This window comes from Stenella coeruleoalba (assembly GCF_951394435.1).
Source record: "Stenella coeruleoalba genome assembly, chromosome: 4".
Taxonomy (NCBI): Eukaryota; Metazoa; Chordata; class Mammalia; order Artiodactyla; family Delphinidae; genus Stenella; species Stenella coeruleoalba.
This window is the reverse complement of record NC_137149.1, coordinates 102,716,728-102,739,036: the sequence shown is the minus strand read 5'-3', so window position 1 is coordinate 102,739,036 and position 22,309 is coordinate 102,716,728. Positions and strand designations below refer to the sequence as shown.

Below are 22,309 nucleotides of genomic sequence, written 5' to 3'. Positions count from 1 at the left end.
TAGTTAAGTTCTGGATTAACATGAGCTGTTATAATGGATAATTGGAAAGCACAGAAGAAATCATTAATTTAAAAAATTTGGATTTTTAAATTCTGGGTACTTCTGAAATGTAATCAGTGTCTACCAACTGGTGGAAAAACTTCACCTTGCCTTTATCTCTCCAATTCCAGCTCCCACTAGTTATGAAATAGGCAATAGATAAAAATTCTCAAGAGTTCTCTTTTGGCTGGCTTTGATAGGAAGGAACAAATGTAAGAAATGCCACTGCAAAAGCAAAGTGCTTATCTGTTTCTTAAAAAAAAGGTCTATAGATTCTTCTTCAACTGCCAATTTTGATCCTAGTTTTATGCAGTGAAAAGCTTTCCAGCACTTTCCTGACATTGATACCCAAACCCAACATCTTAAGGTGAATCAGATAAAAAGTGAGCCTTCACTAGCAGAGAAAAATGAAATATTTACAAGATAATTTTAATACTTTTAATCTCATCAAAATGGGGTTGTCTCATTTATTGGGGTTATGCAAATAATTGTCTTAACTAAAAAGAAATAAATTGTCATTTTGGAAGAATGAATGATGATGCAATGTCAAAGTTAATTTCTAAATGTCAGACAAATGGAAAATAAGTTGTTTTAGAAAAGTTGTCTAATGACAAAATAATTTTGTTTAGATTTTAAGGAGCAGACAACCATGCATAAATATTCAGTTTTTCCATAATAACTGTCTTGTAACATTGAGAAAGTTACTTAATCTCCCTGTGCTGCATTTTCTTATGTATAGAATGATAATAATGATAATAGTACCTATCATCTAGGGACACAGGAGTGTTTTGAGCATAAAATGGGATAATGCAGGAAAAGATTTTAGTAGAATAGTTGGCTAGAAAATGCTCAATATTTATGAATATTCTTAACTTTGTGAATATGTAGATAACTTTGAAAGTATTTCATAGGTATGTCTAAAAAGGAGAAATAGAATCATTGTGTTCATTTAAGCCAGCTGGAGTGTGTTTGTACTTTGATCAAAGGAAATTGCTGTAATATTCACCACTGGAAGCAAGCAAAGGAAAAAAAAAAAATAGAAATCTGCCCCCATCATAACCATGCTTTCAACAGTTCTTTAAACAGTTCCATTAGAATGTAAGTACCACGATGGCAGGGATTTTTGTCTGATTTGTTCACAGCTATATTCCCAGTGCCTAGAGGATTATTGTGCATAGTAGGTGCTCAATATATATTTGTTCAAAGAATAAATCTGGGGCTTCCCTGGTGGCGCAGTGGTTGAGAGTCCGCCTGCCGATGCAGGGGACACGGGTTCGTGCCCCAGTCCGGGAGGATCCCACATGCCGCGGAGTGGCTGGGCCCGTGAGCCATGGCCGCTGAGCCTGCGCGTCCGGAGCCTGTGCTCTGCAACGGGAGAGGCCACAACAGTGAGAGGCCCACGTACCTCAAAAAAAAAAAGAATAAATCTGAATGCACACAGCCCAGGAAGTTCTCCTAGACCCGTAGCTTCTCATAGCGCATCGCAAAGATCTTGACGTAAACCTTGTAATTTCAGCATGTGCCCATGCGCATGCTTTCCTAGCTGCCACAATCAGAAACTAGAACTGTTTTCCAGCATCTGTTTATATTCCATCTTTAATGTCTTCGAATTTGCTAACAATGACTTATTTTAGACAGTTCCTCACTGAGATGGCGGCTGTACCTCCTATTCCGGAGTAGGCTGACCTGATAGAATGAGATTTGCTCATGACATTGAGATATTGACTACCACCATCGGCAAAACGGCAACTTATCCAAAAGCAAGAATTTATCCCGAACCACTGTGGCATAGTGTTGGGTCGGTTGTTGGGAAGTACAGTCTTTATTTCTAAAACATGTAATAATGAGGAAGACATAGCTAAGTATTTGTACTATTTTAAAGTGTGTCTAATACTATTATAAAGTGTGTCTAATACTGTGTTTAGCATTAAGGAGAGCTGTCCAAGTCACTGTCTTTCCAAAAAGAGTTTGTATTATATTGGGTATAAATGTTCATCAGAAATGAAACATCGTATAGTAAGTAGTTCAATACTTAACGGAGTTTAAATTACCTAGTACAGACTAAACATCTCAGAGAAGGAGAATTTATTATGGGCTGAAGTGATTGTGAAAAAGATATCACCAAGGAAACAGGGAACTGAGTTAGTTTTTCCACGATGGTGGTAGAGGAAAAAAAATGGGAGAAAAATTAGAAGGTGGATAAATTAATTACTTTTTTTCTTTTTTTGGTGAAGCAGAGAGTGAGCAGACTCAAAGCATAGAACAAAGAGTTGATTTTGTGTGGTATTGAGGGAAATATTGACTGGATAAGGACTTGTTTTTCAGAATGAGGACATTAGGCAGGATTCTGAAATTTTAAAATTTTTTATTTTTTTTGCCGATGAGTGTCCTGGTTGTCATGCCTTCGGCTCTTTGGTCCTGAAGCGTTTGCTGGAGAAAACAACTCATCCCTGGACACCGACACCCCTATCCCACAGGCAGCGTAACCTACACCCTCCCCCAGGATCCTGAATTCTTAAAGCAGTGACGTCTTTGCCGGATTTCCTAGGAATTGGAGCTAGGAGGTTTTCTAATTTACATAAATGTATGCTTTTAATTATATGTCAAGACCTTATTTTAAAATATTATATGGTCTCCTACCTGAGGAGCCTGTTTTAATTCTGTGGAAATGTCTAGACTCCATTTTTACTGGAGGCCCTATAGCTTGGTGAAGAGCTAAGTACAGATCAGAGGCTGGCCTGAGTGGTTTGCTTCAAGGTTCCTAACCATGTACTGCTAGGCTTTCTAAGGCTGGAGGTGGCTCATAACCAGGGGGTAGCCCCACACCCATCTTAGAGTAGCAGTGTCACCTGGAGAAAGAGACTTATCCAAGAGGCCAGATTCAGGGAACTGGCTCATGACCACATAACACTTAGAGAGAGACGAAACTAAATGGGAATGAACTTTATTTTTCTCACAGAAGACCTCACTTTATTCTATGACAGCTCCATTCTCTACCATTAAGGGCATCATTTTGTCCCTAACTCATGTTAGAAGGACTCCTTCTCGGGAGTGCAATAATAATGGTTAATGGGTAGCTACTGTGATATTTTCAATAGGGGAATTATACAGGGAGTGCAGTGGTTTTAAGATTGGTTTTACCTAGCCCAGAAAGCCTGGACCAGGCAATGGAGAGCAAGGAATAAATTCAATAAATATTTCTAAGCAACAATTTATATGAATGACTTGTCTAAGTAACAAAAAAAGTATTAAAGCTGTTTCCAACACTGCTAACCTGGGAGAGAACAAGAATTTATGGTACCATATGTGAAAGAGAACTTCCTTTTTCTGGTGAGGATGTGAACTGCTTTTGAGACATTCAAAAGTCTTATAAGCATTTGGAAATATGGACGTTGACTTCAAATTAGAGCAGTGGACCCCAGGTCTGATTGTTCTTCCAAGAAAAGCAAAAAGTACAGATTATTAGGCCTCTCCCCAGACCTACTAAAGTCTGGTTGACATGTCCCTGTGAATCTAAATTTTTAAAGACTTTTCAGGAGAAGAAACAAATTTTCCTTCTGGAATAACTACAAATAATAGAGGTGGATACTCCCCCCTCTAAGAGGTAGAGCTTAAGTCCTTGACCTCGTTGAGTGTAGGCTGGATTTGGTGACTTGCTTCCAGAGAATAGAGTATGAAAAGGAAAAAAAATAAATAACCTTACAGTGTAAAAATCCCTTAACCAAGTGGTCAGGGTAAATGTCATCAAAGATGCCAAATTCCTAAGAGTTTTGACACATGAAAAGGACATTAATGGAAAATTGATGAAGTCAGAATGTAGTCTTGAGTTTAGTCAATAGTAATCTACCAATGCTGGTTCTTAATTTTGATAAATGTACCACAGTAGTGAAAGATGGTAATATTAGAGGAAAGTGGGTGAGGGGTGCACAGGAATGCTGTGTACTTTGCAACTTTTCTGTAAATCTAAAATTATTACAAAATTAAAAAAATATTACAAAAAAGACTCTACAGGAAATTTTAATGGCCACCCAGTTTGGACAATCATCTGGTTAGAAAATAGGGCTGAAAATATAAATGAATCATTTAGCTGATTATAATTTCAGGCTCAAGCACAGTGCCTAGCACACAGTAAACCCTCACTACATATTTGTTCCAACACTAAGTCTATGGGTATTTCGTGAGATCAAATGGCATTATAAAAAAGAAGACCAAGGCAACATCATAGATAGAAAGTAGAATGGTGGTTGCCAGGGATTGGGGGAGCGGGAAATGGGGAGTTAGTGGGTATGGAGTTTCAGTTTTGTGAGATAAAAAGAATTCTGGAGATCAGGTGGTTATGGTTGTACAACAATATAAATGTACTTAATATCATTGAACGGTATATTTATAAATGATTAAGATAGTAAGTTTTATGTTGTATATATTTTACCACAATAAAAATGATCAGAAGAAAAAGAGGACTGAAAGTAGAGTGTTGATGACACCCATATATGGTGTAGGTGTCAGAAAAGTAACTGGCAGAGTTGAGTGAAAAGGGAAGGATAAGTCAAGAAGCCAAGAGGAGGGTGATTTTTAGATGGAAGATTTGGGAAGTTCAACCATATCAAATACTGTGGAGATGGACGAGGCTGAGGCTCCAGAGGAGGTCACTGGTGAGTGAGCTCTGAGGAAATCATTGATGCTCTGGAAAGACAAGAGACAGGAGATTGATGGGGAAGCCAAAGACACACACACACGCACACACACGTGCGCACACACACACACATAACTGAAAGGATAGAAGGATAGAGGTCAGGGTGGTGGGTAGAAAAGAGAAAGTTTTGGTTATGAGAGTCAATTTCAAATCGTTGAAAAGGTGACCCAGCAAAGGTTTCCTCTGTGTAGTTCAGAGTATACAACTTGGATTAATGAACTAACATTCCTGGAAGACAGCTCTCACATTAATTTAGGAAATTTTCTCCCAAGTAGAGCTCTGAAAAACTGGAATCAGCTGCCTTGGGATGCGGTGATCTTCCCGTGCCTGGGCATGTCCGTGGTCTGGATTGCATTCACGGGAAGCTGTGTAGAGGTGATTCCTAGGTGAGGTAGGAGTTGGACCAAATGACCACCAAAGGTTCTTATGACTCCATGAATTATAGACGCTACTATAATGTTACTTAACTTTGGGGGTACTTTGGAGGTTGGTACTGTCAGCTGACTTCTCTGCAAGGAGAAGACGCAGGACAGATGGAGACCTGGGGAGCTAATGGTAAAGACTTTTGAAAAAGAAAATCACTTGAGTGACTTCACTCCCACCTGGCCCAAACTGTATTCCACCATGTCTTTTCCTGAATAGAAATATCAAGGTTAACATCACCGATAATGCCATGTAGATATCATGTACCCCTCATATGATGTGATGAGAGGACATCTTGGGATATAGTATCAATCCCTTGCCCCAGGCTCAGTTTTTGCCTTAAAGATGCTGCACTCTTTATATTTTACCAACTATTAAGATAATAGTTATGACCTGGGATCCTGTTGTGATGGGGAAAAACCCTAGCATAACTATAATTGATTAATTATTTTGCAAAAATTTCAAATGTTATTATTTCAGGAGACAAATTTCTAACATTGCAAATTTCTAACATCCCGTGATAGGAAACTTCTGTGAGAAGATTCTCCACTTGTTTTTAGATAAATGATAATTACCCTGTAATAGAGGGTAAGAAGAACAAAATGTGATTTAGATGCCAGGTGAAACGATACACTTTCCATTTGCCTTCGCAGAAGGGTAGCAAAAGAAATGCACCCCGTTCTTTCTTAACGATTTCTACCCAACAGCATTCACCACTATTAAATACTTCTTGATTTCTAGATTAGTCAGCTGCTTTATTCAGGATGTGGTGAACAGACATTGAAGTTTCAACTGGAAACGTGGTGTGACTATTTCTTAATGAGTCATTTTCATAGGTCACACAAGAAAAATCAGTTGAATTATTTCACAGTCACACCACACACATCAAGAAGGCCCTTGTTTCTTTTTTTTTTTAAACCTTTATTGGAGTATAATTGCTTTACAATGGTGTGCTAGTTTCTGCTTTATAACAAAGTGAATCAGTTATACATATACATATGTTCCCATATCTCTTCCCTCTTGTGTCTCCCTCCCTCCCACCCTCCCTATCCCACCCCTCTAGGTGGTCACAAAGCACCAAGCTGATCTCCCAGGCTCTTGTTTCTTGATACTTCTCTGTATAATTCTTCACTCCAGCTGGACATCTTTACTCATTGTCCCCCAAAACACACTCAGCTCATTTCTACGTCATTGCCTTCGGTCCAGTTTAGTTTCCAACTTCTTTTGTGAAAGTTTTCCCTATAATTTCTTCAGCTTAACATTGCCTCTTTTTGGAATTCTATTAGAATTTATTTTCTTTATACCTGGCAATTATACTGTCTGATATTGATTGATTGATGTTTCTGGTCTCTGCAAATGGTTTGATCAATAAAGATAATAATGGGTTAAAGTTAAGTTGGCTTGAGTTATCCTAACTCATTTTAAGGGCCTAAATTCTGGGGCTTTTTCAGGTTGGGAGAGCATCTACTCTGACACCCTATGTTCTTTTCTTTACCATTATTAAAGCTTGATGACTGTTTCCTCATGGGTCAGAGGCTGTGTTATCGCTGGATCCAGAAGCCAACTCCACTATTCCTCCTCACTTTGCACTCAGATAATCCTCCTTGATAACAAATTGTTCTTTTTCCATGGTTCCTTTTGCCTCCTCTCTTTGAACTATTATGGAAATTCAGTGATCCCAGAGCTTTTCATTTAAAGTGCTACAATGTCTGACTGTCTGGTCCGGCCTTATCATAAAGGGATAGAATTCAAAACGTCAAGTTTTGACAACTGATGGTTTCTAAGAAACTAGCTCTAGGTTGCTATAGGGTTCCCATTCAATTTAGTCATTGTTGTCACAGATTTAATAACGGTCATGGCAAAAATAAAATGGTGGATTTACTGGCAAAGGCATTATCGTGGTGTTGACAACTTTCAGATATGTGAGTTAATTTATGCATGACAGGTTGTTAAATTACTTCCCTCTCTGGGCTTTAAAAATATAAGAGTGTGGAGTTCTTTTATGAGTTAAAAAAATGTTATTCATCATTCTAAGCCCTTCTTAAACACCAAGATATTGTTTATACCATTTGGAATAGAATTTTTTTTGGAGGCGGAGGAAGGAGGTCATATTCTACTCCCCTGATTTTGAATGGACATAAACTATTTGTGAAGACCCTCTTATTTTTTCTCTACCCTTGTCTTGGCCTCCCCTCCTGGCTCTGAAAACCTATCTTTCAGTTTTATAGAATTGGCAGTCCTCCAGGTGGTGTGATTTGAGAGACCTTAGAAAAATCCCTCCTTGTCCTGGAACAAGGCTCCCCCAAGGTGTCCTGGTGCCCCAAATCCTCACTGTACTGGGACACAGAATCGTGCACTTCTTAAGGGCCTTTCAACTACCTCCCCTGTCCCTTGATCAGCTCTCCCCTCATACCAGCTTGCCCCTCTTTTGGGACTTCGAGGCCGTGTCCCAGGGCATGTGTTCTGGCCTCTTACTCACCAAGGGGCCAGAGATTGGGGGAGGCAGCACCCAGTGGGGAAAATTCTGTCCAAAAGAAAATGGGTGATGGAAGTGACTGGGGCAGAGAAATTCCTCCTTCATTCTTTCTTCTGTGAGCAACTTCAAGACGCAGTTCCTTTCTGAACCTTTTACATGGCCCTTGGATGAGTGAATGTGTCACTCATTTCGGTGTCTTTGTGGCTCACTCTGGAGCTGCACCCAGCATGATGGGTACACACATTGCATTGCTTTGCCTCCTTCTCTGCTTACGTCCCTTTTTCTCATTCTCATGGCCCAGAGCTTGTACCTCCCCAATAAAGTGATAACCCCTTAATCTGTGTCTCAGGCTCTGCTTTCCAGAAGACCCAGGTTGACGCACTTGATTCTAGAGTATTTCTGTGGAGTTAAGCAATTTCTCTCCTTGCAGGTCTGCTTTGAAAGTAAATACATTTAGAAAGGGAAATCTATGAAGAAATTATGTTCTATTAGGGGAAATGTTAAAGCAGAAGGAGGATACTGGTTTATAGGAGGGGAAAAGACAACAACAAAAAAGACAGAAAAGGAGTTAAAAAAAGATGAAGGAGAACATCAATGTCAAACTTCATCTATTTCACACTTTTTTACTCAGCCACCCGTAAGCTCAATGTTAAACAGCATTTCCACCACTTAATATATTTTTTCAACTCCCTTTTAGACATGTCCTCTTTTTGGACATAGAAAATACTTTTTGTGTGTAGTATGCACACTCAAGATTCTGATTTTCTTTTTGACAATAAAGACACATTGGGAAATTCCCCAGATGCTTATAGTTTTTACTCCTAACGTTGATTTAAATTTTAAAATTTTGTTAACTTTATTTTTCAGAAATTAAAATTAGATCTCTAATCAAATATAATCCATTTGACTGTTAAATAGTATCATCTAAGATCTGACTTTATCTGTTATATTTGTATCACTGAATCACTTAACTAACCAACTGAATCAGTAACTCCCCTCTGACATAAACACCATGCTGAGTACTGGCAGAACTGTGCTGAAAATACAAGGAACCATACATGCAGAAGATGGCATATTTCTAGTAAGCAGTTGAGGTGCATTAATGTCAAATATCTTTTTAAAAACACTGGAGAAAAGCAGCATGTGGAAAGACCAACATACAGATTTTCCTCGTTGAACACATATGTATAAGTGTACTATAGAAGTATAGTATGTATGTGTATTTATCTTTTGTAGTTTGTTTCGTAAGCATATTTTATACACAAGGCAAATCACATCATAAATGTAGAAATTTGTCAATATTCATTAATGAGAGTTGAGAATCTATATGAGTAATAAGAATTCTTTTTTACTTCTGTTCTCTTAGAGCTGCTATTCTGTTGAGTGCCTACCTTGTGCCAGGCATTACCGGGGTTAATAATTCATAATTTACTTTTTGCACTTTCTTTAAACAGATAGTTAAATCGTTACCATGTAAGTTATATATCATGGGCCTCAGTTTACAGATGGGGACCCTGAAGTTCAATGCTGAGTAACTTAATCTTATCACAAAGCTGGTGATTAAAAGGTACATTCAGGATTCAAGTACAGATCCATTTGACTTCAAATATCTTTTTCCTATTAATCTATACTGCTTCCCTCTAATATAAATGAAATATCAGAGATCTGACTGTGAAATATTCTTCTAATTTCAGCTTATATTCATAAATTGACACATTCTCTGTTGATTTACAGTTGAATTGTCTAATGGGACATGGAGTGTGGTTTGATTCCTAAAATAAGATTGATGTGACATCATAGGAAATCACTGGATTTAGTAAACACAAGTAGAAGTTAGGGTATCTAAGAAGATATCCTAAGTTATCAGAATATACTGTATGGTCATTTTGAGATAATGTTATGTGTACTTAAAAAATATAAAATGTACTTGGCTCTAAAAATGGAAAGTTCAGCTCAGAGATGAGGCAAATACAGCATATATGACTGTTTAGGTTGGTCACATTTGATCTTTTTAAGTAGTTGATCCAGCTGGTGTATGACTTACCTCAGCATTAGCAGTAACTCTGAGACAGTGGGTCATGCTCCTTGTCAAGCTGTGTCTCTCTGAATGCTTGTATTGTTCCCAATGACTTCATTCTCCGTGACGGCTGATGGGAATAATACTTTTAATACATTCTGTAATTTTTAATTTGAGAATCTCAAAGTGTATAAAAGTAAATGGAGCCTTGACTCACTAAAGTAGAATTGGGTTTCTTTTCCTTTTTGTCTTTCATTTTATGAGTGGAGCTGGTATTTAAAAACCAACCCCAGAGAATATAGGGACATGTGTATGCATATGGCTGATTCGCTTTGTTGTGTAACAGAAACTAACACAGTATTGTGAAGCAGTTATACTCCAATAAAGATCTATTACAAAATAATAAAATAAAATAAAATGTTCCCCCAAAAAAAAAGAAAAAAAAAAAAAACAACCCCAGAAATAGGAACTCAATATCCAGTCGCTTAGCAAATGCAGCTAATCTAACATTATTTTGTTTTATTTTGTTTTTATTCCTTGAATGCATCTGAGAATTCTGCAGGTCATGTGCAACAGGGAGGCATGGGTAATAGGCGGAATGAAAGAGTAAGAAAACAAAGAGATTGTGAAATATTTGGATGACAGGTAAAATTTAACACAGTAACATTTAAAATGGGCAAGTACAAAATCATTTCTCAGATTAAAATGAAATAAAACAGAGCAAAACCAAAAAGAACAAAAAAGCCACGAATACACTGCTTTCCGACAGTATAAGTGGTTTAAGAGCTTCTATTTATTCTAAGCAGAATAAAACCCCTGTATTTAATGGAATAGTTAAAAAGGGCTGATATGCTATGCAGCTGCAGTATCAGGAATATGGTGCCCGCAATGTGAGAGGTGAGAGCCCCACTCTATTCTGTCTTTGCCAAACCATGTAAAATGGCCCTGTATTTTAACCTTGTTTTTAAGGAGGATGTCAAGGCTCATGAGAGGTCTTGATGATGTCAGGTAAAATACGGTTGGAGGAACCAGGATGTTTAGCCTGAGGAGGAGAACTCCTTTCAGGAAGACTTGATCTCTGGCTTCAAATATACGAGGATCAGTCACGAGAAAGAGAGATTAGACTTATTCTAGGTGATTCCAATGAGCAGAGTAAAACTATGGGAAGGCAAAAACCAGTTCAACATAAAGAAGCATTTATAGAGCTTTAGAAATAGGTGCTTAATTTTTTTTGAATGAATGAATGATTGTGAGTGAAAGAATGGATGAATGGTCTCATTGAAATGTGATGCCTTAGAAGGGAGTGAAGTCTCTGTGCTGAAATTTTAAAGGTGAACTCTCCCAGGGGATGTTTTTAGGGGAGCTGAGGGTTGGTAGGAGATTTGAATACCTCTAAGGTTCTTACTAATTCTGAAATTTAATATAATTTGTGACTCTTTTAAATGAAGATCTTATGTTTTCCATATCTAAGTTTGGAGAGAATTGCAATGGTTCTCAACCAATGTAATTTCTCCCCCAAGGAAGCACTTGGCAAGGTCTGGGGACAGTTTTGATTGTAACATCTCAGTGGTAGGTGGAGGAAGGGAGGGGGATGCTACTGGCATTTTGTGGGTAAAAGCCAGGGATACTGCTAGTCATAGTACAATGCACAGCATCCCACAGCAAAGAGTTATCCAGTCCAAATGCCAGTAATGCGGAAGTTGAGAAACACGTTAGATGTTTCCCACTCATTTTACCCAGAACTTGGATTTCCTTGAGCAATGAGGTCAGATGTATTGAATGTAAAATACATTTAAGCTCTTATTTTCCAAAGACTTTCCATTCACTCAAAATAGAGTTATACTTGCCAGAATTACTAACTTTGACTGCAAAGAACTACATCGCACTTGCAGAAGTGGCCCTGCCTTTTGGGCTAAACTGTCCAACCTCTCTGCTCTGTCATTAATTCATCCTTTGCCTCTCTCCTGTACCTTTGGCATCTTCCTGTCAATGATCTTTCATAATAAAACAAAAGCAAAATAACTCTCTTTTTTTCTGTACATATTGACTAATCTTAACCCCCCTCCCTTTCTCAGTTCAACATCTGTGAAGAGTAATCTCCAATTATTTGCACAGCTTTCATACCGTTACTATTTCTTTAGCAAGAAACTGCTAGTGCTTTTTGGTTGTCAAATCTACTGCATGTATTTCAGTTCTTATCTTTAATTCTCCATCAGTTTTTATACAGTTGACCAAATGCTTCTAGAAAACCTCTCTTCTTAGTTCTGTGGCTCTTTTTTTTTTTTTTTTTTTGTGGTATGCGGGCCTCTCACTGTTGTGGCCTCTCCCGTTGCGGAGCACAAGGCTCCGGACTCGCAGGCTCAGCGGCCACGGCTCACAGGCCCAGATGCTCCGCGGCATGTGGGATCTTCCCGGACCGGGGCACGAACCCGTGTCCACTGCATCGGCAGGGGGACTCTCAACCACTGCGCCACCAGGGAAGCCCTGTGGCTCTTCTTGATCCCTTGAGGACTCTTCTCTTTCTGCCCCTCTATTATATTGATTTTTTTCAGTACTCTATCCATAATCAGCTTTCTCTTTTCACATGGCTCTTTCTAACAGATCAATATGTGTGGCGTTAAGTACCAGTTTATTTCTCGTAACTCCTAAATGTAGAACTCGTAGCTATGACTTCACTCCACAGCTCCAGATCTAATATCCATTTACTGTCTCTAAATGAGACACAGTCATCTCAAATTCAGAGTGTCTGAAACTGATTTTTTTTCCATGCCTGTCTTAGTCAGTTTGGGCTGCTTTAATAAAATAACATAGACTTGTAACAACATTGGCTGGTAAACAACAAACATTTATTTTTCACAGTGCTGGAGGCTGATAAGTTCCAGATGAAGGGTCTAGTAGATTCAATGTCTGGTGAGAGCCTGCTTCCTGGTTCATAGACAGCCATCCTTCTGCTGTGTCCTCACATGGCAGAAGGGGCAAGGGAGCTCTGTGAGGTGTCTTTTACAAGGGTTCTGATCCCACCCTCACAACCTAATCACCTCCCAAAGGCCCGTCACATCCCATTAGGGATTAGGTTTCAACAAGAAATTCAGTCTACAGTAATCCTCAACCTGTTTGTCTTCTCGTATACCTCATATTTGTGATTGGTACCACAATCCAGACATTCAGTCTAGTTACAAACTCCGGAGTCATCCTAGACTCCCTTTTCCTTATCTCCCACTCTAGCCCATTAGTCACCAAGTCTTTTTTTTGTATTTCACTTTGTGAATTTCTCTCGCATTCATTTCTTCTTCTCCATACAGATTTGTGTGCTAACACCTCATTTAGGTATGTCTGAAATCACCTGTATTTGTATTAAAGCAAACTTTACACACTGAAAGAAAAGAAGATGGTCATGTTGCTTCTCACTTAAAACTTTTCAATGACCCCATTTTAGCGACATAACAGAACTCAAAGTAACTAACATGGCTCTTAGGCCATTTGTGACCTACCAGCCCTCCAGTCTCCTCTTCCATCACAAGGCCCAATCACCCTCCAAGCGAACTAGACAAGTTATTCATGCCATGTCTTTTTATAAGTTGTGCCTTTTATTTAGAATGCCCTGGTTCATTACAATTTTATTTATCCTTTTCTTAAAAATTAATTCTGTTTTTAATAAAGTAATAAATATACACAAATTTTAAAAAATCAAATAGTACTAAGAAGTTTATAATGATGAATAGCAGATCTTTGTACCTGCCTTCCTGCCTCTTCACCACCCTAGAATCAACCACTTTTGACTCCTTCAGGTGCCTCTTCTGTGTTTATCTCTGTATTGCTAAACAGTATGCTTATAATGCTATTTCTTGACTTGTCAAGTTTAGACTTTTACCTATTGAGATTCTCTTCTAATTCTAGTATAGTTACTATAGGGGTGATACTCAAAACATTTAAGAACTAGCACCGCACAGATTATGATTAATCACAACCACTTTCCCCACATGGTCTGTGTTGGCTAATTACTGGTCCTGATTTTATGACAAATTTTGTTAAATTATCAGTATTTACATTATTATTACCATATAAATATTGTCCACTGCTGAAACAAATAATGTACTATAATTATGTCATAGTACATTATAACATAATTACTTGCTTACACAATTTTCATTTTCTAGAAGTTATTAATTGATGTTTTAAAAAATCATTTATTACTCATTAAAAACTCACCATAATTCCCGCCTTCTCAGTGAGTCTTTGCTGCCAGGCAGAGTTGATTCTCTGCTCTGTGTTATTCCTGTATTACCTCTTTCGTACTCATCACACTATACCTTATAGATCTGTGTGTCTATCTTCCTTGTCAAAATGTGAGCTCCTTGAGGTTAGTGATAATATGTTATCTTTGAACCTTCAGTGCTGTGCACCAGTGCCAAACACAAAATGTTTAATAAATATCTGTTGAGTTATGGATGGAACAGGAGTGGCCTTTGTCTTTGAAGCAGCCTTCAATATTGGGTGGATGGTTTTGTGAGCATTTCTCTGATTTCTGAGTCGCTCCATACAGATCACTCACTCAAATGCCTGTCAGGGTCTACACAGTTAAAATAAATGAACGCAGCAAGCCCGATGGGGTCTGTGGCATTTAAAGTGGTCACGTGCTACTAGGCTCTAGCCAGCTGTTGCCATGAAGGTGTTTCAGATCTGTGTTGCCAGACCTTCTGCTTTTCAAATAGAAACAGGAAAATCCAGGCTTGATATGAACTGTCATGATTCCATTTTTTAAAACTATGCAGACAAAGTAAATGGTTCTTCAGGCTCAAGCTCGATTTGGTTCATAAGCACCAGCTGATGAAGATTATTAGTGGGAGTAGGAGGGACTGTGGACCCTGTCCCAGAGCCTTGAGCTTGGCGTCCGGTTGGCCTGAGAATGTCTCTACCGCAAGGGGTCCTCCACAGGGGCTCTACCCAGTGGAATTCCTTTGCCAGCTGATGCCAGCATGTGGAGTGAGCCTTAGCAGAAGAGAGCCTGGGCTCAGCCTGCCAGAATGTTTGGAGGGCCAGGCAGGGTTTCGATGGAATCAGGACTTGCTCTGTTATGTGGAAATAAAGAATGATGTGTTAAATCATAAGTGATAGTGGGAAGGAGCAGAAGAAGGGTAAAAATTGTATACTATGTGCCAAGCCCTGTGTGTGCTTTTTCTTATGTTACTCAACTTAGGTTTTACGATAGCCCTGAGGCAGAGATATTGTCATCTTCAGTTTGCAGATGTTGAATCTCTGTGAGATTTAGTTTATTTTTCAATTTCCGTCGTCAGAACAGATCAACTGCAGAATGAATGCCTCTTGAATCTGCCCATGAAGAAAGCCCATGTATGGGATTTTAAAAGTGATTTAAATCTGTTTTTATAGTAAAAAAGAAGACGGTTAAAATTTTCCACTAGAAATTGATTGTTTAGTTTGTTTGTTTGTTTATAGGTTGACCTAAGATTGGTCAATCTTTCAACATTTGTTGAATATCCATTGTATTCTGTGTTAGATTCCAGGATTACCAAACTGATTAATATACAATTCCTGTGCTTGAGAAGTCATAAATGATTGTTTCTGGTTTCTTCTAAGTGTGAAAGGAGGGAGCCAGGTATTGGCATAAAAGATAGGAAAAATCTGGAAATTTGGTTGCCAAATTTTTGTTGTTGTTTTTTTAAAATTTTGAGCTATTCCTTTTTTCTTGTTGCAATCAACAGGATATTCAGATAGAAAAATAAGAAAGTGCAAATAAAGAAAATTAAGGAAAAAGTCTTCTTCTAACCATTGTGGGCAACTCTCTACCTACTTACTTACCCAACTTTTTGGACTATTTATCTGTATGGATATTTTTATACTTATCACAAACAGACGCAAACACTCAGATCCCACTACATCACTATTCTGTAGCCTGCTTCTCTTACTGAGGAATATTTTGAAATGTTTGAAAATCATTTTCTATGGCTGAATAGCATTTTATTGCATGGGAGTATTCCCTATATTTAATCAATTCTCTATTGTTAGATATTTAGGTAATTTCTAATTTTTTATAACCCATGTCACGTGGAGAAATTTTGTAGCGAACTCTTTTTATGTATGTTAAAGTATTTCCTTAGGAAAACTTACTAGAAATGAAATTACTGGATTTAAGTGCATGTACAATTTTAAGCTTTTCGCTTTTAGCCCACATAGTGCTAAATTGTCCTCCAGAAAAGTAGTACTAATTTACCCATCCCCAATGGATATGAGTTTCTATTTCTCTTCACTGTTTCCAATGCTAGTTACCACCTCTTTTTTTCAAAAAAAATTTTTTTTCGAATTCAATAGAGATAGAAAAGAATTTCTGTTTTGAAAAACTCTTTTTGAAGACCTTTTGGCCTTTGACCTTTCTGGATACTATTGTTCTCTGGTACAATACTATCACTTTGTGTTTTGGTTACTTGGTTGGCTCTTTACCTGCCTTAGTAGCTTTGGAGCAGTTTGAGGGTACAGCATGTCCTATCCACCTGTGTGTTTCTGGGTGCTCGTGGATATTGGTTGAACTGAATTGTACTGGAGGACGTGTGTAGTTTAGAACCTTGGCTAGATGTAAAAATGTCAATACAATCCGTGGGCAGGTTACTCTGTTCCTACCAGTTACATAATAATGAGAATTTAATTGAACATCGATTATGTGCCAGCAGTGTATTAAGTGCTTTGCACACTTACCTGGATGAATCCTCACAATGCTCTGAAGAAGAGATAATAATCATCTCCACTTTGCTGATGAGGAAACTGAGAGGTTATGAAACTTGCCCAATGTGCATTGGCTGTCAAGTGGCAAAAGCAGGTTGTGAACTCAGGAAAAGTTAACTACCAAGCCGTCTTATCTCTCCTCCACTGCCCTCCCCTCTCCAACTTCTTATTATAGATATTTAAAAATATATATAAAAGTAGAGAGAACAGCAGAGTGACCCTTGATATACCTACCACCCGGCTTCAGTAGTTACCAATATGTGGCCAATCTTGTTTCATCTATGCCTTTCCCTCACTACCTCACAGCCCTCTTCCCTGGTTGGATTATTTTAAAGCAAATCAGAAATTCATTAATTTCCTTAATAAGTATTTAAATACATATCTCTAAGAGATATGGACTCTGTTTTTTGTATCCAAACCACAATATCATTATCACACTTGAAACTATAACAATTTCTTCATATTCTCTAATGTCCAGACAATGTCAGATTTCCTTAATTATCTCATAAGTGACTTTTACTGTTGCTTTGTTTGAATCAGGACCCTCGCAAGGTCTACACTTTGTATTCTAAGCTGTCCTAACCTCAACACAGTGTTCCTCTCTTCCCCATGCCTTTCTATGAAGCCTGTCCTTGTTAGAGACAGAGGTACTTAGCTGGAGGAATTTGAAAATTTTAAATAATTCCTATGAATTGAATATCTAGTTTGCATCTCCCCAGAAAGAAGCACACTCAACAGTTTATACCTGAAAAACACTGGGTCCGTGTGGCATGGAGAAAATACATTGCTACGCAGGTTCATCATCCCTTCTCCCTGGAAATTCATCAGTGTATTCATCCGCTGGCTGAGAACTCCCTCTGTTCTTCTGCTTGTAGGATAAGGCTCCATCACAACTATGGTCAAGTCTCCTCATTTAAGGGGCCAGGGCTTGTCAGATGTAAGTGATACTGGCCTGAAAATTCTGTCTTGAGCCCTGAGCTTAAAAAATGAGACACGCTGGCCTGTGTAGCCCTCCCTTGCTGCGGGAGAATGACTTGGAAATGGAAAGGCTTGTTATTTTCATAAATCGTCATGACTTTGATAGAAACTTTCACATTGAGCACATTTTCATTGAACGAGTTTTCATGTTTGTTTTGGTTCTGTTTTAAAATTGAAGGTCTAGTGATCCTCCACTGTGTCGTGGCAGATGGGAATTCAACCAGGAGTCCTGAAAATGATGGCCTTCTCTGTGGAGATCGTGGAGAAAATTGCCCAGGTAACGCATAACAAGCGATGCATTTGTTTTTATCAGCTTTATATTCAACCTCAGAAACTTGACCCCCCTAAATTTTAAGTTGTTGATAATATAATAATCATAAAACTAGGTAGTTTTGAGCACATGTTAATGTACCAGGCTCTGGGCTTTACATATAGTAATTCATTCATTCCTTGCAAGAACCCTATGAGCTGGATAATATTTTTTACTTTATTTCAAGGTGAAGCTAGAAAGAATACGTAACGTGCCGAAGGTCACACAGCTGATATATCACAAATCTGGGATTCACGCTCAGGTCTTTCTCATTCTGGTGCTTCCATTCTTCATCATTATACTATTTGAGGCATTGTAGATGTGTGTGTGCTTCAGTCTCCAGCATGTGATGTCTTGGACTAAATTCGTAGAAAGCTGGCATATTCTATTCAAATTAAAAAAATATTTTTTTCTATTTTATAACTTAGAAGAGGGAAGAAGGCAACAATTTTAAAACATATTTTACCTTGAAGATTCCTGAATTAGCATTCTCACATTTAGTAGTCTGAGGCAGGGATCAGCCTTAGTAAAGAGTCAGATAATAAGAATTTAGGTTTTGTGGGTCACGCGGTCTTTGTTGCAACTATTCTGCTCTGCCATTGAACTATGAAAGCAGCCATAGACCTATGCAAATGAATGGCCTTGGATGTCTTCCAATAAACCTTTATTTAGAGAAACAGGCCGTGGGCCAGATTCGGCGTTGGGGCCATAAGTTGGCTGACTCCTGGTCTAAGGTCTGTCTGTCCTTTATAAATTGCATGATCTGGTGTTCTACAGGAGTTGTTTCTTATTTTAAAACAAAACAAAACACAACACAGGCCAATTCCAAAAGTAGGGCAGAGTGGAGAAGAGCCTCTTGTATTCCCTGGAAACTTCTCTGAGCTGGGAGTATGGTGACGTGGTGTAAGTGCTCCTTTCCTAGCACCCTGGGAATGTTGTAACTGAGCCAGGAACACGCTGAGCAAGTCATCCTGATGTGAGTCATCAGTTCCAGCCCAACCTTCATCTTTCTTTCCCTCCCACTAGTGGGTGGTCCGGAGAGCGCCCACAGTCTGTGGAGTCCATCGCTGTGTTAGGTCACGCTTGTGCGGGTCTTGTCACCCATGTAGTGAGAAGGACAAAGCCAACTTTATGTGTTTGTGTGCTTTTCTTCAGTCTGGTTTCAGATGTCTTAAATGACAACATTTTCACATTTCCTTTGGGAGATTATTCCATAATCTGATGATTGACAGTGTTAAAAAAAATCTTCCTCATCATCCTCCTAAATGTATTTTTATATTTTTTTATTGTAGTAAAAACATTTAACATGGGATCCGCCCTTTTAACAAAATTTTAAGTGTACAGCACAATATTATTAATTATGACAACTGATGTTGTATAGTAGATCTCTAGAAATTATTTATCTTACAGAACTGAAACTTTAAGAGGAGAGAGGAAAAGAGATGAGAAAGCATCAAGCCTCAATGCATTGCAGAATTTAGAGGTTAGGGGAGCTGAGGTCAAACCAGCAGGGGAGAACGAGCAAAGGAGGTATCACATGCATTCTTTTTTTTTTTTTCCACACGCACTCTTGAAAAACAAAAGGAAATACAATTTTTTCCCTGTCGATTCTTCTTTGTCTCCTAGCCATGAATAATTTTAGATACATGAAATACACTCAAATCTCAATACTGGATTCTTTTTTCTTCCTTTAAAGGGCTGGAATGAAAAGGGCAGCTCTAAGGGAAGGTTCACTCCTGTAAGCTCAGAAATGGTTGGCACAGTCCTTCTGGTTAAAAGACATGCTGATCAGACCTGATTGGCCCCCCGTGTAAGCATATCCTAGTAAACCAGGAAGGTAATAAGTACATCTGTGAGATTTATTTTTCTTTTCCTGGAGAAACAGACCAATTCACAGTTTTACAGGAAACTGCATTGAATGGAAGACAAATGGGAATCCTCAATTACAAAACATTTTCCAATTTTGCACTTTTTCAAGAGCATCATGAATTTACATTCCCCTGTCCCACAGAGATAGTTGGCAAGATAAGAAGGAAAATTAACTTAAAAAGTATAAAACTTTCTTCCTCCCCTCCTGGCTTAAGAAGGTTGTAAAATGAAGAAACCCTTATTGGGAAGATGCTTAGAACATTAAAGCCTCAGGCTGTACTTCATAGAATAGGAGGAAATGTTTCTCCAGACTCTGCTGTGACCACTTGAACTCTTCTGTGCACTGGTTGTTCCCCCTATTTTTTAGGTCAGATATCTGTGTGAGAAGATGAATTTATAGGCATTTGTTTTCCTTCCTCTCTCTCCTTGATAACAGTTGTGGGACTTCTATCTCAAAATTTAGTATCCCTTTTTAAATCTCTTACACAGAGATTGAACTATGTATCTAACTAAAGGTTTAGAGATACAAGAGGTTATAAACATTGTGATGAGATTTACCAAAAAAGCATTGTCATAGTAATTGTATGTTACCTTTAGAGTTGATTTCAGAAGAGTTGCTGATATTAATGTCATTTGCAAAATCATTAAGTAGATTTTTCATGAGCATTATTGGAATAAATAAGGGAAGGTTTTCCGAAAAGTAAACCTAATGTATCAATTGTGAAGAGTTTTAATCACAAAGGCATCACAAAGCCTGTTTTGGCTTGAGGATAAGAACCATGTACAGAAAGACTAAGGAATCACACTGTTTAATCAAAGCATCCATCAAATTGAGGAAAATTCCATATTTAAACGAGGTTATTTGGGTGTCTGCTGTATTCCTCCACTTTAGTTTGGCCCAAGGGAATCCATCACATGTCATCTAATTATTCATATGACCCTAAGAAGGTGACCACTTCCTATCTATCTGCCCATACTATCAGTGAAAGCTATTCTTTTTCCTGATCCCTTTTACTAACTCTTAGAATCAAATTTTGACATCACTGACGTGCAGTAGCCCTGGTAGTTTCTTATTTAATTGGTTGTAGAATCTCTGAAATACAGTGTCTCATGAAGAGTTTACGATATGTTACCTGTGGTGCCCATCTGCTTATAAGATTGTGTTGCGATCTGGTCCTCTGGTACGTGTAATTTTCTCCAGCAATTTTGTGGGACAAACTCACTCCCAGAGGAAGGTTCTGGTTTGAGGAATGTGGGTTGGAAAAGAGTAAGGTGGGAGGGAAAAAGGTCAGTTAAGTTCCACCACCCCCAGTATCAGGGAAATCTTCACGGCTGTTACATTTTCAAGACCATACCATTTACTTCTCAAAAGAGAAACACAATACGTGGGACTAATCATTCTTTTGTCATAAGATTAACTTTTCCTTTTTCTTGGTAAACACCTCTGGAATGGAAGGGTAGATTTTGCCATCCTCTGCCCTATGTCATCAGGTCTCATGATAGTCAGAAAATGTTAGATTTCACAGTTGTTCAATTTTCAGATGATGTGACCTTGATGAATATTAGATGAAAGCAACTGGAATTTTAGGTGCATTTCAAAAGGGAGAATGCTGATAAGCCTTCTCATTACCATGAGAAAGAGAGAGAATCCCATTTGGGTTTTTTTTTTGGGGGGGGGGGCGCGGTATGTGTGATTAATTTTCCTTCCAGGTTTTAAAGTTCCAGAGAGAAATCTTAGGACATTTTCTGCTTGGTGGCATGGAAGGGTTTTAAAATCCAAATAATGCTGGGAATATTTAAGGGCATGCTTATTTGCAAAGGAGAGAACTCTGTGAGCAATCAAAACAGGGCCTGGCAAACATTTCCCTGGCATGGATTTGTGTTGCTTGGATGAACCAAGGCTGATCAAATCACTGCATCCAGCAGCTGCTGGTTAAGGCGCTCTCTGGTATCTTGCTCTGTATGGTGTTTATTAAAAGACTGGCTATGTTTAAAGGGGCGTGACAGCCAGAGGAATTAGTAAAGTTCAGGATACAGAGCCATATGGCTTATATTTAAAGTCAGGTGTGCTTTGCAAAGTAGAAAAGACCTTTCTGGAGCAAGGAGATCTGTCAGTAAGTCTTACCGCTTCTTTAGGGGAGTATAGTTGATTTACAGTGTTGTGTTAGTTTCAGTTGTACAGCAAAGTGATTCAGTTATACATATATCTATTCTTTTTCAGATTCTTTTCCCATACAGGTTATTACAGCGTATTGAGTAGAGTTCCCTGTGCTATACAGTAGGTCCTTATTGATTATCTATTCTTAAATTCATCTCCTTGCCCTCCATTTCCCTGCCCCAGGTCTATATCATGTATGTCTGCATGGCTCGGATATGCCTTGGATTCCTCTTTTCCCCTTTGGCATCTTCCTACTTTAATCCGTTGTGCACTTTCCTGTCTAATACATTGATAAAACACTTCACAGTTTAGGTTTTACATATTTCGTGTAATTTAATCCATAAGAACCTTCTTCAGCTCTCTCCCACCTTGTATTTCAAGGGTAAACACTTCAGCCCACTGACATTTGTGGTCTCTGACTTCCATTCACAGCCATCCTTTGCTACTCTCCTTCAGGTCTCTTCCATATCCTTTAAATCTACCACCCACCTCCTGCATAAGGCTGGCATATTCCCAACCCCGAGCTTTTGCTCTTGACATTATCCACAACTCAACTGCTTGCTCACCTCCTCCTAAAAAAGTCTACATTTCCTAGAAATTTTCTTTAATTA

General features: G+C 38.5%; 1 protein-coding gene across 1 annotated transcript in view; it reads left to right on the top strand.

Moving 5' to 3' along the window:
* BTC (betacellulin) overlaps window positions 1–22,309 on the top strand; it is a 39,296-nt gene that overhangs the window by 5,687 nt on the left and 11,300 nt on the right. The window contains exon 2 of the mRNA XM_079919569.1: window positions 17,540–17,638. Coding sequence (XP_079775695.1) covers window positions 17,540–17,638 — 99 coding nt within the window. The remainder of the gene's footprint in view (window positions 1–17,539; window positions 17,639–22,309) is intronic.